This window comes from Cherax quadricarinatus, chromosome 24, assembly GCF_038502225.1.
Source record: "Cherax quadricarinatus isolate ZL_2023a chromosome 24, ASM3850222v1, whole genome shotgun sequence".
Lineage (NCBI taxonomy): Eukaryota > Metazoa > Arthropoda > Malacostraca > Decapoda > Parastacidae > Cherax > Cherax quadricarinatus.
The window spans coordinates 11,559,934-11,577,793 of NC_091315.1; the positions used below are offsets into that span (position 1 = coordinate 11,559,934).

Consider the following 17,860-nt stretch of genomic DNA (forward strand, 5'->3'; position numbering starts at 1 on the left):
AATGGAAACTATATTATAGAAATGGAGGTGATTTTGATTAATTTTTCTATAAAAAGAACCTGGAAATGGAGCACAAAGTACAGGAAATGTTTGATTTTTGCCGATGTTCAAAAGTGAACAAATGATGTCATTGTCCAATAAATGTCCAAATAGCCATTCTAATACGCAGTCATGAATGGGTTGATGTAATTTTTACAATTATTACAGTATTGCAGTAGTCTGCATAACAGTAAATCTTCTATTTTTTGTTTGAATAAAATTTCAAAATAAAAAGCAAGAGTAATATCACAGGGACCTGGAGACATGACTGATGAACAAAGAAAATGTTATTTTAGAGCCAGGAATGTCTGCATTGTTCATTCTGGACCTTATTTTGAAATTGTCGTATTTTTTAATTTTCGTGAAATTGGCCAAATTGCAAATTTCTGACCATGTTATTGGGTAGTTGAAATCGGTAAATGGGCAGTTTCTTGTACTCAATCGATAGAAAAAATAGAGTTCTGAAGAAATAGTTATGAGTTTGGTTGACTGGAATAACGGAATTAGCCGAAAATAGGGCTCAAAGTGGGCGAAATTGCCGATTTTTAAATATCGCCGAAGTCGCTAACTTCGCGAGAGCGTAATTCCGTCAGTTTTCCATCAAATTTCGTTTTTTTGGTGTCTTTACAATCGGGAAAAGATTCTCTATCATTTCATAAGAAAAAATAATTTTTTTTTTTTCGAATATTTTGCGACACCAGAAGCAACTTCAGGATTTGGCCCTTCGACAGTCAAAGGGTTAAAATCAAGAATTCTCTCAGCGGTTCTATTGTACCGGTACCTGCCCCATGCAGCACGTTTCAAACGTACTGCACGAGCACAAGCAGGAGACCACCAAGGCACGCACTTCTGAGAATGCCTGCCTGAGGTTTGGGGTATAGAATGAGAAGCTGCGGTATAAACTGACGTCGAGAAGATGTGTAGGAGCTCATCAATGGAGGATGAAGAAGGAACCTCACTAAAAGCAGTGAGGTGTGAGTAAAGATCCCAATTTGCCCGATCAAATTGCCAGCGAGGGCTACGGAAAGGTGGTGAATAGGAAGGAGAAGTAAGAATGATCGGAAAATGATCGCTGTCATGTAAGTCTGGTAGAACAGACCAGGTGAAGTCTAGTGCAGTGGAGGAAGAGCAGACTGATAGATCGATGCAAGAGAGAGTATGAGTACGAGGATCAAAATGGGTGGGAGTACCTGTATTTAAAACATGGAGGGGGTGAGAGGCGAGAAAAGCCTCCAACTGGATGCCACGTGAGTCACAATGAGATCCCCCCCAGAGGAAATGGTGGGCATTAAAATCACCAAGTAACAGAAGTGGTGGTGGTAAGGATGAAACAAGAAAGGCAAAGTCTGGGATAGAAAATGCTCGAGAAGGAGCGAGATATAAAGAACATATTGTAAACCACTTATTCAAGTGGATACGGGCTGCAGTGTAATGCAGCGAGGTATGGACAAATAGTTGACAGTATGGAATATCATTGCGTAGAAGAAGGGCACTTTCATTAAAGGTCCCATCTGAGAAAGGATCCGAAGAATACAATAAATTATAGCCTGAGATAGGTTGGAAAACAGCCGAGTGTAATTTTGGTTCTTGTAAGCAAGCACCAACAGGGGAAAACCTGGAAAGCAACATCTGAAGCTCACCCCGATTACCCCTGAGGCCGCGGATATTCCACTGTAAATAGGCCATGATTGGCGATGAAGAAAATATCAGGAATCTGTAGGTAAAGGCACCTACGGACTAGAGGGGTTAGAAAAGTCAACGTGTGGTGGCATTGGAAGACGTTCAAGTAGAGAAGGAACGGAGCGTTGCGAAGAATGGGGTTGTGAAGATGGAGGAGAGGGAAGAGAAGGAACAGGAAGTGAATCAGTGTCCATTGAAGGTTTAGTCTCTGCAATATATTCTGAAATGGCTTCAAGTGTTTCTGAATTCAAAGATGTATGGGAGACCATATTGGAGATAGAAGGAGGAGGGTGAGTAACGATTGGGACAGTAATGGACTGTACCAAAGTAGAGGGGGAGGGAAGAGTGTAAGGGACTGGAGATGAAGTGTGGGGGGGGACAGAAGAGGCAGAAACCTGGGAGGTGGCAGAAGAGGGAGAAACTTGGGAGGGGACGGGGGTGGAAGGCATAGTGCGAGGAGGAGGGTGAATCTCCACACTTGTAATAGAGCCCGAGAGAGGGGAAGAACTAGGTACAGAGACTGGAAAGGTAAAGTGTGGAGGTGGAAGAAGGGAAGGAAGGGGCAAAGAAGATTTGAGCAATGTGGATTTTTTGGACTTCTGAGTAGAGGGGCGATTGGTATTAGGTGTCGTACGAGGTCTTGTCGAAACTGGGGCTTGTGAGGAAGGACGCGAAGATGTGAGAACAGACTGAGTTGTAGTCGGGACGTCAGAGCCAAGGACAGCAAAAGGATTAGATGTCGTAGTGGCTATGGGAGGGGTAACAACAGAGGAGGCTGCAGAAGATGGGACCCCAGAAGTGGGGGGATGTTTGGAAACACGAGAATAAGAAACACGGGGTAGTCTCCCTTGGAGGCGGAGATGAGTAACTGCCATAGCATAAGGGAGACCTTCTGCCTCTTTGAGGCAACGGATTTCACGTTCATTTAAGTAGACCTGGCAACGGCGGGAGTACGAAGGGTGAGCTTCATTACAATTAAGGCAAGATGGAGGTTGACTGCAAGATGTATTAGAATGGTCATCGGCACCACAGACTGGGCATTCGGCCATAGATCTGCAATATTTCGCTGGGTGACCAAAACGCCAGCAATTTCTACATTGTTGCGGTGTAGGTATCACCTTTCGAACTTGTAACCGATGTCCCGTGACATATACAGAGGACGGGAGTTCTCGGCTGTCAAAAGTTAAACGAGCCACATTGCAAGGGTAACGTCTCCGCCCCCGGGCAGGAAGGACATAAGTGTCTACTTTGAGGATTGGGAGATCCTGGAGTTCCAGCTGTTCAAAAATGTCATTGCCACATGACTGGAAGTTCTGTTGGACTATGGTATGGGGCAGAATGACAGTACCACTACAAGAATTGAGAGAAAGATGTTTTTCAATAGTGACAGGAGTAGTATCGATATTCGAAAGGAGAGAAAGATCATGAGCTTGGGCAGCATTCTGGACAGTGACGATGCGCATACCGCTCTTGAGAGCATGAAATGAAATATCTCTACCAACATGACGCAGGAGCGCTTTGCCAATACTATGGTCAGAAAGGTAGGCAGAAGAAGAAGTCGGTCTTAAAGTAAAGAATTTAGTCCATTGTGTGGTCCGAAACTGAGCGTGGAGAGGGAGTGCTTGACGTGTCGGTCTTTTCCGGGTAGAATGGGAAGGTAACAAAGGAGCATCATCAGGAGATTGACGTTGGCGTTTAGGAGTAGGACCGGAGTTGGTCCGGCGTGAAATGGGCGGGCGATTCGAAAATTGCCATACCGTAGAGGGAGAAGCCGAAAGCATAGTCAAAGGAGAGCGGAGTTCAGACAAATCGAAGGAGTCAGTCGAAGCCCCGGTACCTGAAGCGGGTGAGGAAACAGCACCAGCAAGAGGTACAGGGGCATCAGGAGTGTCCGAAGAGTGGTCTAAACACAAGGCAGGGTCAGAATGGGGTGCGGTATCAAGAAGGGGCCCGGGGGTAGTGGGTTCATGGACTAGGGCTGCCATGGTTAGGTTACTCCTTTGCTTTTTGTTTTTAAGAAAAAAAAAAGAAAGAAGAAAAGAAAATAAAATAAAAAAAAGAATAAAAAAAGGGGGGAGCGGGGAGGAATAGTTCCCAGGAGGAATGAAAGGGCCGGAAATCTCCCTCCGCGCCCAAGAGGACCTCAACACCGCTAGTAGCGCAGATGCAGCATGGAACCCGTGCCATACCCTACCCTTCATGCTAGTAAACCAGCAATCCGGGATAGCAACCTCACATCTGCCGAGCTACCTCGGTGGACAAAAGAGAGGGCGGCTGGATATCCGCCACAAAGCATACCTCCTTCGGCCACCACCCCCGGAATCCGAAAGGTGGCTTCCAGAGATACACCCGTCGCCCGAAAGACACCCAAAGCTACTCCGGTATACTGGAGAGGGATCAGGACATCCCCAGGCAATCCAGATTCCATGGCAAACTACGCCACCGCCAAGAACCTCAACGGAATGGGATGGACCCCGGTGTCCTTTCCCCTACCTAGGAACTAGCGTGCCTGTGGGAGAAATCCCAAAGGCCAAAAAGAGGAAGGGCAAAAAGGAGGGGTGAGGAGGAGGAGGAGGAATGGAAAAAGGGGAGGATGGGATAGGGGAGGGGAGAATGGGGGGTAATTAGGTTCGGTCTGAGGAAGAAGACCGACAGGGCTAATTCCTCAGACCAAGAGCCTCTTCACCACGCCAAGGAGCCTCCCTTGAAGAGGCGACCTTAATGAAGCTCATTTCCGCAGAAAGTCGCTCTGCCACATATGAAGGATGACCAGGAGCATTGTCTAATACCAGGAGGCACTTAAGGCCCAATTTATTTTCCAGGAGGTAATTTTTCACAGTGGGGGCAAATGCATGGTGTAACCAGTCATAGAAAAAGTCCCTAGTGACCCATGCCTTACTGTTTGCCCTCCACAGCACACACAAATTAGCCTTGAGGACATTGTTTTTCCTGAACACTCTGGGAGTTTCATTGTTTTTCCTGAACACTGGGAGTTTCAGTGATACACCAGTAAAGGCTTCACTTTGCAATCACCACTAGCATTAGCACACATCAACAGAGTAAGCCTGTCTTTCATAGGCTTATGTCCTGGGAGTGCCTTTTCCTCCTCAGTAATGTAGGTCCTGCTTGGCATTTTCTTCCCAAACAGGCCTGTTTCGTCACACTTAAACACTTGTTCAGGTTTCAGTCCTTCACTGTCTATGCACTCCTTGAATTCCTGCACATATTTTTCAGCCGCTTTGTGGTCCAAACTGGCAGCCTCACTATGCCTAATCACACTATGTATACCACTACGATTCTTAAATCTCTCAAACCAACCTTTGCTGGCCTTAAATTCACTCACATCACCACTAGTTGTAGGCTTTTTTCTAATTAAATCCTCATGCAACTTCCTAGCCTTTTCACATATGATTGCTTGAGAGATGCTATCTCCTGTTATCTGTTTTTCATTTATCCACACCAATAACAGTCTCTCAACATCTTCTATCACTTGCGATCTCTGTTTCGAAAACAAAGTTGCACCTTTGGCAAGAACAGCTTCCTTGATTGCCGTTTTGTTGGCCACGATAGTAGCGATGGTTGATTGGGGTTTTGTGTACAACCTGGCCAGCTCGGAGACACGCACTCCACTTTCATACTTAGCAATGATCTCTTTCTTCATATCCAAAGTAATTCTCACCCTTTTTCCTGTAGGGTTGGCACTAGAAGCTTTCTTGGGGCCCATGGTGGCTTATTTTGCAGGTGCAATCACTAAAAAGGCTGTGATAATATGAAATGTTCCGATTGTATGCTTGGCAGCGACCGCGGTGGCTGGCTTGTAAACACTGGCACCCACAGAACAAGTGAGGCGGGTTCAGGCCGCACGTGGACGCGTCTCGAACAAATCGCGTTGAGCGAGTTTTTTAGCGCTAGCAGAGGCAAAATTTTTGCGTTAAAATGTATCGCTAGGCAGATTTAACGTTATGCGATGCCATCATTAGGCGATGGTCCACTGTATATATATGCCCACATTATCTCGTACCCGTCTAAATATTAAAATTAAAGTGACTTGGGAATAAAATAAAAACATTTGGAAAGAAATAATTTTCTCATTAGTATTTTTTATTAATTAAACATTTACAAATAGTTAGACTCTTGTGTAATATTATTAAATATATTAATGATATAACATTTTTGATGACTTAAGCTAGGCTCCTTTCTTATGGAAGGATCAGCATGAAATTAACACCTGTGATGCCCTCTCATCTTACTTGAAATAAATAAAAGTAAGAAACAGTAATGGTAATAACTACACACAAGTGGGACTTCAAGTTGAGTAATATGTCTGGATGATATAAAATATGAAAAGTACTTTTGATCTTTTAAATGGTCAAGAGAATGTATATATGTACTTGGTAGAGTTTTAAAAAATGTTAATTTTATTTTTCTTTGTACAGTTTTGCACATGTCTCATATGATGATGTAACAAAGTCCAGATGAATATCAGCACAAGGTAAAGGAGGTAGGGGAGATGTGAGAACCTAACCTGGTGTCACCCAGCATGACACCAGCCAGTTGCTACACTCACACCAGCTTCCACAAGCTGCTGCTCCTCATGTCCTCACTCGCTGCTTAACATTATGCTGTACTGATGTGGGAGAATGAAATATGGCTGATTATCCATTTTATTTGTAAAGAGAGAGTGAAGGATGCTTTGCTGATTATGAGAGGCTATGTTGTAACTGTGGCCAAAGGTAATATTATAGTGGGCCAACTGTTCAATGGTCGAGAGCTGATGAAGGGCACTGAGCCTAGTAAGGGTCCAGAGTAAGAACCTGAGCAAGTGAGTGCCTATATTTTTATATAAGGAAGCCCTGCTGGGAGAGACCAGGGTCCACCACCCTATAAATTGTTGGTGATGAGTTGGTACCGGCGGAATTGGCGCAGGGTGATGCCGGAATACACGGGGTCATTCATGGGCGTCGAACGTCGGGGGGTCATGCGACCCTTCTGAGATGGGGGCGGCAAAGACATAAAATGGAAGTGTGGTGGCCAAGCCCACGGTGACATGTACATGGGCCTTCGTCTTTGGGGTGCTGAAGGAGCCGGTCGCGGTGCAAGGCTGTAACCCACTTTGTCAAGGGGTTTGTTCCTGCGACGGGCATTGGCTAGAGCTTTTACCTGACGAGGTGTTGTAAGCACTCGGCCATTGGCTACCTGTGTGGCACGGGTGGGCGAGGGGGAAGAGGGTGAAGAGCCATGACTGAAGCCATTACTGGATGGGGTATTATAGAGAGGAGCGACGCTCGGTGGGGACCCTGGCCCCCTTCACAACTGTGCTTGAGAACCACGCCACGACATTTGTCCAAAACTAACTGCGCCATAAGTACCATAGCCAATACTACCATAGTAGTCACTAGGAGCTCCACCAGGTCCAGAGGGAGAATACCCACCCTGTAGGAAGTCAATATTACTTTATACCCCATAACTATTTCCATCCAAATAAAACAAAAGAAAAAAATGCAGTTATCTTGCTTGTATGAAATGTATCTAACAAAATTTTACTGAATACATATAAATACAGCTGAGGTATGGTACAGTAATGCTCAAAAAAATTTGCATACTAACCGCCATATATCTGTTGAGCTCATCCTGAGTGTCGAAGATCATAACAATGAAGGGACTGCCAGGGACATGTTCACCCGACCACTTCACCTCCATGCGATAGTCCCCAGGCTCTGTGGGATCGTACTTGCACAAAATAGTCCTGTCCTTCTGAGATTCACGCTGCATCTCCACACGGAAGGCACCTGTTGAAAAAAACAAAATATGCATCATGAAACCGACAATTTCCATAGCATAAGGACATCTTGTGAGTGTTTTGCTTCATCAATTATGTCATTATGTGAAACCAATCAGATGACACACCTTTTGGTCCCCTGATTCTAACGGTAAGCTGTCCGGCCCCAGCGCCTCGAGTGTCACAGATGAAGCGACTCTGATAAGATGCTAACACTCCATGCTCAATCCCAGGACCATATACACGAACCTATGACCAGGTGAACAGTATGTGGTTAGCAAAATAAGAGATACAGAAAGTGCAATGAGTCCCTCTTAAGAAAATTAAAATATTAATTTGAAAAGAGCTGAGATTATTTTCTTGCAAGTGTCAATTAAAATAATTTTGTCTGGAGGGTTATGTCTGACATATAATTTCAAAAATGCATAAGGATAAACACTTGTTAATACAAGATCATGTCAGCTATGAGGATGTATAATAAAGAAATCTCTTATGAAGGATGCTAATTACTGTACATATTGATATAAATTTTGGATATATGATTAAACTGTTCCAAGTATTATGAGCATTAACAAAAACTTAAGTTTAGATGAATCATATACCAGACAAGTAGGTGGGTAGTAAAGAGTGTGGGTTACTTAGAATAAGACACCATAAGGTGGGTAGCAAGTCTGGGATTACCTTGGATGGGTCAGGTGCACCAGCCACCTTGAGTGTGAAAGGAGATCCGGGCACGTGTTCCCCTTCGTACTTCACACTGAGGGCGTGCCTACCCGGCTCCTGTGTGTACACTATTCATTACCATCACACACTTTTTATATATACAGTACCCTTTATATATACTATTTCAATGGAGTGATCAAATGTCTGTATATTTTAGTTTTATTTATTAAGCACTAAACTCATAGGGATCATAAAGGTTTTGAGGAATGGGAGGTAATAAGGTTTGATCCAAGGATGGAAAAGGTAATTTGGATTCCTTGGATTAAGAGCCCTTCACCAACATCAGAGAGCCTCCCTAGATAAGAGCAAGTTTTAGCTGTCAATATTTATCAGCATTTCCATAATCCACTAATTCACAAGTACAGTAATTTTTTTGTGAAAAGAATTGCAAGGTTTAGTAGGTAACAGGAAAATTCTGTTCCTGTATGTTCTCTGAACATTATATATTTGTTATATTCACCAATTATTTTACAGCAGTCAACTTATGATTTTTAAGAAAGAGCATACCTGTGGCCTGATGTTGAGTGTGAAGGTTCCATCACCATGTTCATCTAAGTCACACAGCGCCACCTTCTGTGGCCCTGTGCAAGTAACAGTCAACTCGCCAGGACCTGCCCGCCGAGTATCAATGAAGGACTTGATTTCGTTGCCAACCATCCCATGTCTGAGCCCTTCGCCTGAGCACACTACCCGCGAAGCATCTGCTGCACTCTCGACGTTAACCTTGAGTGGACAGCCTCGCACCTGGCGGTCCGACCACATTACATTGAGCAAATAAGCACCAGGCACGATGGGTGTGTAGACTGCTCGCCAAAGGCCGCCTCCTTGGTGTGTTAATGAGACAGAAATGTCAGTCTTAGTGCCACTCATGGTTACATCTGGAGCACCAGGGCCAGCTGCTGAGCCATCAATGATGAACTCTGACTGGTCTCCACAGCGAGCTGTGTTGAGGCCGTGACCCTGCAGAGTAACTCTGGTGTGGTCACCTGTAGACACTGGCTCAGCCCAACCTAGTACTGGCATATCTGGCAGTGGCAAATCTGCATACCACAAACGTAGTTCATAAGAACCCTCACCTGGTGGTGTAAAGAGCAGACGTGCTCGAGAGCCATTCTGATCCATGCCTATTTCTACTTGCCTGCCTTCATGCATAACTTCACCTTTGAGTCTGCCCGGGCCAGCCTCACTCACATCGAAGGCCAGCCGTTTTTCCTCACGAGGTGTCAGCTCCAGGCGGCCATCTGCGTCTTGTAAACTTGACCAGCCACCAATGAGTCTCACACGAGCAGGGTCCACAATCTTAGGGTGGAATGGACTGCCAGCAACATCCCGTTTGTTCCACTGGACACGGACATCAAAGATGCCCACTTCATGAGGAACATATGTTACCTGCCATTACATGGTGTTTTAGTGTATTCAACAGAACTGTAACTACAGTATAAATAAATAATGCTGCAGTACTTATAAACAATATTAAGCAGTATGCTTGAGCACCAAAATTAAGCAGTCATAAATATTAAGTTACCTATACTGTACAAATTACAGAGCATTATATATGAAAACATAAAAATCACCTGGTAAAGGCCTTCATCTTGTTTACGAACGTTGACACGAGCAACACTGTCTGGACCATCCACAGTGACATGGGGCTCTCCAAGGAGACCACGTCCATCGATGGTGAAGGTGAGAGGTGTGTCCACTGCACCACCATCTAGTCCAGAGCCTTTCACACTAGCTAACCCAGACTCGCCCACTTCCACTGTCAGCGGTGACCCTGGTACCTATAAGGCATATACTTAATAGTAACTTAAGTGGTGGTATTTTGTTTGTTAGAGAAAGTGTCTGCTAACAGTTATGTAATGGCCTGCTAGGGTACTGTAGGTAGGTTTCCTTACCATTATCTACAACACAGTATGTTGTATCCTAGTCTCATAGTATCTTGACAAATTAATATATAAAATATAATGCTTTTCACCACTTTCTAAACTGCAAAAAAAAAAAAATTAAGGTTTATAAATATGGTCTTCTCTAATAATAAAAGAGAGGAGTTGAATTTATATATGTTTGTGCTTACCTCTTCCCCTCCATAAAGGAAAGTAACTCTGTACTGTCCTGGGGCATCCGGGACCCACTCCACAGCCTCCCCCGCAGGTCCACTCTTCACCTCCAGGGGCATCACCACTCCTGAGGGTGCTACAATATGCACCTCCAAGTCAGCTATACCCGCTTCTGACTTGTCCACTGAAAAGACAGAGTACACACTCAGGAGTGAAGCACTTCTACAAATCAATTTAATTATTATTACAAAATATGAGAGTTGATCAACAGCGAGTTTGCATTACTTACATTTGAACAAGCATGGTTCACCAACAGCAGTTACTAATTTGCTGTGACCCAGCATCACTTTAGAGGCATCATAGGCTGTACACTGGAATGGTGAGCCCTTGACATGTTTTGTGGAACACATCACCTCTATTTTGTATGTTCCTGGGATGTGTGGGGTATATTCGGCCAGTAAGTTTCCATCCTTCTGTTGGTAACATTTAACTGGAACAGCCCAGTCTTGTGGTCCAGTAATAAGCACATCAAACTCCTTTGAAGGCTGACCCAAGGTCTCAATAACAAATGATGTGGGCTTGTTAACTCTCGCCTGGTGGAGGCCGATGCCTGTGGCTGTCACCGAGTGGCCGGTGGCAGGGTTACGAACACCTACCTCAAATGGTCCTCCTGTTTAAGCAAAGAATAAGAGCACATGTATTTCCCAGTGAGGCAGGGTGACCCAAAAAGAAAAATACCCAAACAGAAAGAAAAACTTTCATCATTCAACACTTTCACCATCACTCACACATAATCACTGTCTCTGCAGAGGCGCTCAGACACAACAGTTTAGACGTCCCTCCAAACTGCCAATATCCCAAACCCCTCCTTTAAAGTGCAGGCATTGTACTTCCCAATTCCAGGACTCGAGTCCAGCTAACCGGTTTCCCTGAATCTCTTCACAAAATATTACCCTTCTCACATTCCAATAGCTCATCAGGTCCCAAAAACCATGCGTCTCCATTCATTCCTATCTAACATGCTCACACATGGTTGCTGGAAGTCCAAGCCCCTCGCCCACAAAACCTCCTTTACCCCCTCCCTCCAACCTTTTCAGGGACAACCCCTACCCTGCCTTGTTTCTCCTACAGATTTATATGCTCTCCAAGTCATTCTACTTTGTTCCATTCTCTCTAAATGACCAAACCACCTCAACAGCCCCTCTTCAGCCCTCTGACTAATACTTTTAGTAACTCCACACCTCCTAATTTCCACACTTCGAATTCTCTGCATAATATTTACACCACACATTGCCCTTCATGATATCTCCACTGCCTCAAGCCGCCTCCTCGTTGCAGCATTTAGAACCCGTGCTTCACACCAGTATAAGAGTATTGGTACCACTATACTCACGTACATTCACTTCTTTACCTCCATGGATAATGTTCTGCCTACACAGATACCTCAATGCACCACTCACCTTTTTTCTTTCATCAATTCTATAGTTAACCTCATCCTTTATAAACCCATCCGCTGACAAGTCGACTCTCAAATACAGTGGACCCTCGAATTTAGTAGTGCCTTTTCTGTATGCAAAACTAATTTTATCTATAAAATGTATTGTTTGTTAATATTTTTGGGTGTCTGGAATGGTTTAATTGGATTTACATTATTTTCTATGGGAAATATTAACAAAACATACATTTTATAGATAATAAAAATAGTTTTGCATACAGAAGACACTACTAAATTCGAGGGTCTGAAAACATTCACTTCTTCCATACTCCCTCCCTCCAATGTGATATCCAATTTTTCTTTATCTAAATTGTTTGATACCCTCATCACCTTACTCTTATCTATGTTCACTTTCAACTTTCTACCTTTACACACCCTCCCAAACTCATCCACTAACATTTGCAACTTTTCTTTAGAATCCCCCAAAAGTACAGTATCATCAGCAAAAAGTAACTGTGTCAACTCCCATTTTGTATTTGATTCCCCATAATTTAATCCCACCCCTCTCCCCAACACCCTAGCATTTACTTCTTTTACAACCCCATCTATAAATATGTTAAACAACCATGATGACATTACACATCTCCGTCTAAAGCCTTCTTTTACAGGGAAGTAATCTTTTCTCCTACACACCCTAACCTGAACCTCGCTAGCCACTAGCCTCATAAAAATTTTACAGCATTTAGTAACATACTACCTATTCCATACACTTGCAACATCTGCCACATTGCTTCCCTATCCACTATCATATGCCTTTTCTAAATCCATAAATGCAATGAAAACTTCCCTATGTAAATACTATTCACATATATGCTTCAATGTAAACACCTGATCTGCACACCCCCTACACATTCTAAAGCCTCCTTGCTCACCTGCAATACTGTTCTCTGTCTTACCTCAAATTCTTTTAATAATAACCCTACCATACACTTTACCTGGTATACTCAGTAAACTTATTCCCCTATAATTTTTACAATCTCTTTTGTCCCCCTTCCTTTTATATAACAGAATTATATATGCTCTCTGCCAATCCCTAGGTACCTTCTCCTCTCTCATATATTTATTAAACAAAAACACCAACCACTCCAACAAACACTAACTCCCCCTGCTTTTAACATGTCTGTCATGATCCCGTCAGTTCCAGCTGCTTTACCCCCTTTTCATTCATCCCCCACACTCACGTCTGGCTCTTCTTCACTCCTAAAAGATAGTATACCTCCCTGACCAGTGCATGAAATTACTGCCTTTCTTTCTTCATCGATATTTAAAAGTTCCTCAAAATATTCCCACCATCTACCCAATACCTCCAACTCCCCATCTACTAACTCCCCTACTCTGTTTTTTAACTGACAAATCCATTTGTTCCCTAGGCTTTCTTAAATTGTTTATCTCACTCCAGATTTTTTTCTTATTCTCGGCAAAATTTCTTGACAGTGCCTCTTCCACTCTATCATTTGCTCTCTTTTTGCACTCTCTCACCACTCTCTTCACCTTTCTGTATGTATATACAATAATAATAAAGTTATTAAAATATTAAAAGCAGGTGGAGATGCATTTTTGGAGTGGTTGGTACTTTTGTTCAATAAATGTATATGAAAGAGCAGAAGGTACCTAAGGAACAGCAAAGAGTGTGCATAGTTCCTTTATATAAAAGGATGGGGGATGAGTGTAAAAAATTATAGGGCAGTAAGCCTACTGAGCATACCAGGTAAAGTGTATGGCAGGCTTACTACTGACAGAATTAACGTGAAGACAGAGAGAAGGATCGCAGATGAACAAGGTTTTAGACAGGGTACGGGCTGTGTAGATTGTGTTTACAGTGAAGCATATAATTGAACAATATTTAAATAAAGGTAGGGAAGTTTTAGTTACTTTTATGGATTTAGAAAAAGGCATTTGATAGGGTGGATAGAGAAGCAATGTGGCAGATGTTGAATGGGTAGTAAGTTACTACATGGTGTAAAGTTTTTATGAGGATAGTGAGGCTCAGGTTAGGGTGTGTAGGAGAGAGGGAGATTACTTCCTAGTAAAAGTAGGTCTTAGACAGGGATGTGTAATGTCACAATGGCTGTTTAACATATTTATAGATGGGGTTGTAAAAGTAGTAAATGCTAGTGTGTTGGGGAGAGGAGGTAATTTAATATCTTTATTATGCACCCCATGCCCATCCTGTGGGTGGTAGTCAGAAGATTACAGAGGCACACAATGCATTCAGGGACTGGACCCCAAAGTTTTGACAGCTGAATAAGTTACAAAGGTAATGAATCATGTAAGTAAATTTACTAAGAGAGAGGAGTGTGATTAAATTATAGGGAATTAAAATGCAAAATGAGAGTTAACACAGTTTCTTTTTGCTGATGATACTGTGCTTTTGGGTGATTCTACAGAGAAGTTTGAGAAGGGATTCAGGGAAGCCGGTTGGCTGGACTTGAGTCCTGGAGGCGGGAAGTACAATGTCTCCACATTAAAGGAGGGGTTTGGGATATTGGCTGTCTGGAGTGACATCTAAACTGTCGTATCTGAGCGCCTATACAAAGTGTGGAAAATTACATTTACCTGGATGTAACTCATAAGGTACATACCAGTAAATGGTAACAAAGATAATTATTATTTATCAAAGTTACATAGACAAGTAGGAATTTTGGGACACCTAGGTCACAAAAAATGTCCCCCTTCGATACCTACAACTGTCATACCCACAAGTTAATCTAGACCTATATTAATTGCAAATGAACTATACATTACCAGGAATTCTGGTAAACATTATTATAAATTTGTGGACTATGTTAAAATTAATAAATGATTACATATACACATTTATATAACAGAAGGAGAATTTATAATCATAACACTCACCAATTTATCTGGAGATTACTGTGTATCATACTCAAAAAAAAACCCTGTCTACATTTATGAAAAAGATACTGGCCAGAACTATAACCATAAACATAGACATCTTATCTGAGGTTCCTGGAGCTGTCCTGTCCATCTGCTTAATGCTCAAGTTATGCAGGAATGCACATCCAACAATTTCGGCTCCTATTTTAGAGGTTTTAAGCCCAATATAACCCCTAGAGCAACGAAAATTGTGCACATTACACTAATGTGCTTGTATCACATTCAAAAACAATGGCGACTCTCCCCTGCTCTTCAGCGCAGGCGCAGAGTTTCCCTGTCGATTATCTTATTTAAAATGCACTCAACAGAACAATAGTAACGTATTAATCAGGTTTATTTACACAGCATAATTTTGGGAAATTATTTTCCACACAAAGATAGTGATTATATATGAACGATGATGAAAGTTTTTTCTGTTCACCCTGCCTCGGTTGGAAACGGTCATGATACATGTATATTTCTTTCTTTCGACACACCGGCCGTATCTCACAGAGGCGGGGTGGCCCAAAAGGAAAAACAAAAGTTTCTCCTTTCACATTTAGTATTATATACAGGAGAAGGGGTTACTAGCCCCTTGCTCCCGGCATTTTAGTAGCCTCTTATGACACGCATGACTTACGGAGGAAGAATTCTGTTCCACTTCCCCATATATCTTTCTTTCAACACACCGGCCATATCCCACCAAGGCAGGGTGGCCCAAAAAGAAAAACGAAAGTTTCTCTTTTAAATTTAGTAATTTATATGGGAGAAGGAGTTACTAGCCCGTTGCTCCCGGCATTTTAGTCACGTCTTACAACACGCATGGCTTACGGAGGAAGAATTCTGTTCCACTTCCCCATATATATTATATATATATATATATATATATATATATATATATATATATATATATATATATATATATATATATATATTATATATATATATACACACACATATGCAAAACAAACACTGTGAAAGACTAGAGAAATTCCAAGCGCTTTCGTGACTACTCACATTATCAAGGAACTATGAAAGTAAAGCATCCAAGGAAGGTATGTAAGGTGTCTGGCCAACACCTCACTATCAGATCCCACAACAGTTAAACACCTGACACGCGCTGGCCCAACTGGACAGGTCCTTCGCACACCCACCAACAAACTATTCTACCCAAGAAAATTTTAAAAATTATTATTTGTCCAGTGTATTATTAAATTCTTCCCAAATTCTATTAATTATAAATGGATCTACTTTATATAAACCAAAGGAAATATTCATATTATTGTCAAAACTGCTTTTTATGAAACAAGAGAAATTTCAATTACTCAGATATGGTAAACATGAGGAAATTAAATCTTCATCAGAGTACAAAACAAATTCTGGCCACGAAATAGAGCGAAACACCAATGTCAAAGACCTGGGAGTGATTATGTCGGAGGATCTCACCTTCAAGGACCATAACATTGTATCAATCGCATCTGCTAGAAAAATGACAGGATGGATAATGAGAACCTTCAAAACTAGGGAGGCCAAGCCCATGATGACACTCTTCAGGTCACTTGTTCTATCTAGGCTGGAATATTGCTGCACTCTAACAGCACCTTTCAAGGCAGGTGAAATTGCCGACCTAGAAAATGTACAGAGAACTTTCACGGTGCGCATAACGGAGATAAAACACCTCAATTACTGGGAGCGCTTGAGGTTTCTAAACCTGTATTCCCTGGAACGCAGGAGGGAGAGATACATGATTATATACACCTGGAAAATCCTAGAGGGACTAGTACCGAACTTGCACACGAAAATCACTCACTACGAAAGCAAAAGACTTGGCAGACGATGCACCATCCCCCCAATGAAAAGCAGGGGTGTCACTAGCACGTTAAGAGACCATACAATAAGTGTCAGGGGCCCGAGACTGTTCAACTGCCTCCCAGCACACATAAGGGGGATTACCAACAGACCCCTGGCAGTCTTCAAGCTGGCACTGGACAAGCACCTAAAGTCAGTTCCTGATCAGCCGGGCTGTGGCTCGTACGTTGGTTTGCGTGCAGCAACAGCCTGGTTGATCAGGCGCTGATCCACCAGGAGGCCTGGTCACAGACCGGGCCGCGGGGGCGTTGACCCCCGAAACTCACTCCAGGTATATTCCTGTCGACCATGGACTTGCTTGATACTACTTTCTCAACTTTTTGAAAATCAATTGGATGGTTAAAATCTCTTCCATGAATAAATAGAGCATTGGAATCTTGTCCAGTTCTAATGCTATATTTATGTTGTTTTAATCTTAGTTTGAGATTTTTACCAGTTTGACTGTAATAAACTTTATCGCAAATTTTACAAGGAAACTTATAGACACATACATCAGCATTTTGGGGGGAATTCTTTATCAAAAGTTTTTTTACTGTATCAAGATTTTTGAATACAACTTTAATATTAAAAGTCTTAAGAAGAGAAGGCATATCAACCAAGTTTTCATGGTAAGGGAGAACCAACATATTTTTAGTTGAATAAGGCTGGTTGTCCCTTTTTGGATTGTAAAAAGTATTTCTAGCAACTTTAAAAGATTTATCAATTACATTTCTTGGGTATTTTAAATCATTACCTATTTCATAAATTTTGGATATTTCCTCATCTATGAACTCAGGACTACAAATTCGTAAAGCTCTCAAAAACATTGATGAGAAAACAGACAGTTTGACTCCATCTTGATGCGAAGAATAATAGTGGACATAGAAACAGATATTTGTAGGTTTTCTGTAAATTTTAAATTTGAATTCATTATTACCCTTAATAATTAAAACATCTAGAAAAGGCAATGAGTTATTTTCTTCAAACTCAACAGTAAAGTTTATAGAATGGGCTAAGCTATTTAATTTTCCAAGGAAATGGTGTATATCTACATTTTTGGGCATAAGACACAAAATATCATCAACATACGCTGTATAGTCCTTGTGGTTTAGCGCTTCTTTTTGATTATAATAATAATAATCATCAACATATCTGAACCATTTAGCTTTATTAGAGAGGATTGTTTTGCATATTCTGAAATCACCTGTTTACTGTGATCTTATTGCATGCATGCATGCATGCATGCATGCATATATATATATATATATATATATATATATATATATATATATATATATATATATATATATATGTATGTATATATATATATATATATATATATATATATATATATATATATAT

General features: G+C 41.8%; 1 protein-coding gene across 4 annotated transcripts in view; it reads right to left on the reverse strand.

Moving 5' to 3' along the window:
• Window positions 1-5,799: 5,799 nt before the first annotated feature.
• The window catches only part of jbug (filamin-type immunoglobulin domains fbug), a 495,234-nt gene continuing 483,173 nt past the window's right edge, over window positions 5,800-17,860 (reverse strand). For all 4 annotated transcript variants that reach the window (XM_070088188.1, XM_070088189.1, XM_070088185.1 and 1 more), the window contains 8 exons: window positions 10,568-10,948; window positions 10,296-10,462; window positions 9,796-10,002; window positions 8,729-9,610; window positions 8,180-8,278; window positions 7,627-7,747; window positions 7,327-7,508; window positions 5,800-7,152 (listed from right to left, as the gene is read on the reverse strand). In XM_070088188.1, coding sequence (XP_069944289.1) covers window positions 7,027-7,152; window positions 7,327-7,508; window positions 7,627-7,747; window positions 8,180-8,278; window positions 8,729-9,610; window positions 9,796-10,002; window positions 10,296-10,462; window positions 10,568-10,948 — 2,165 coding nt within the window. In that variant the 3' untranslated portion in view covers window positions 5,800-7,026. The remainder of the gene's footprint in view (window positions 7,153-7,326; window positions 7,509-7,626; window positions 7,748-8,179; window positions 8,279-8,728; window positions 9,611-9,795; window positions 10,003-10,295; window positions 10,463-10,567; window positions 10,949-17,860) is intronic.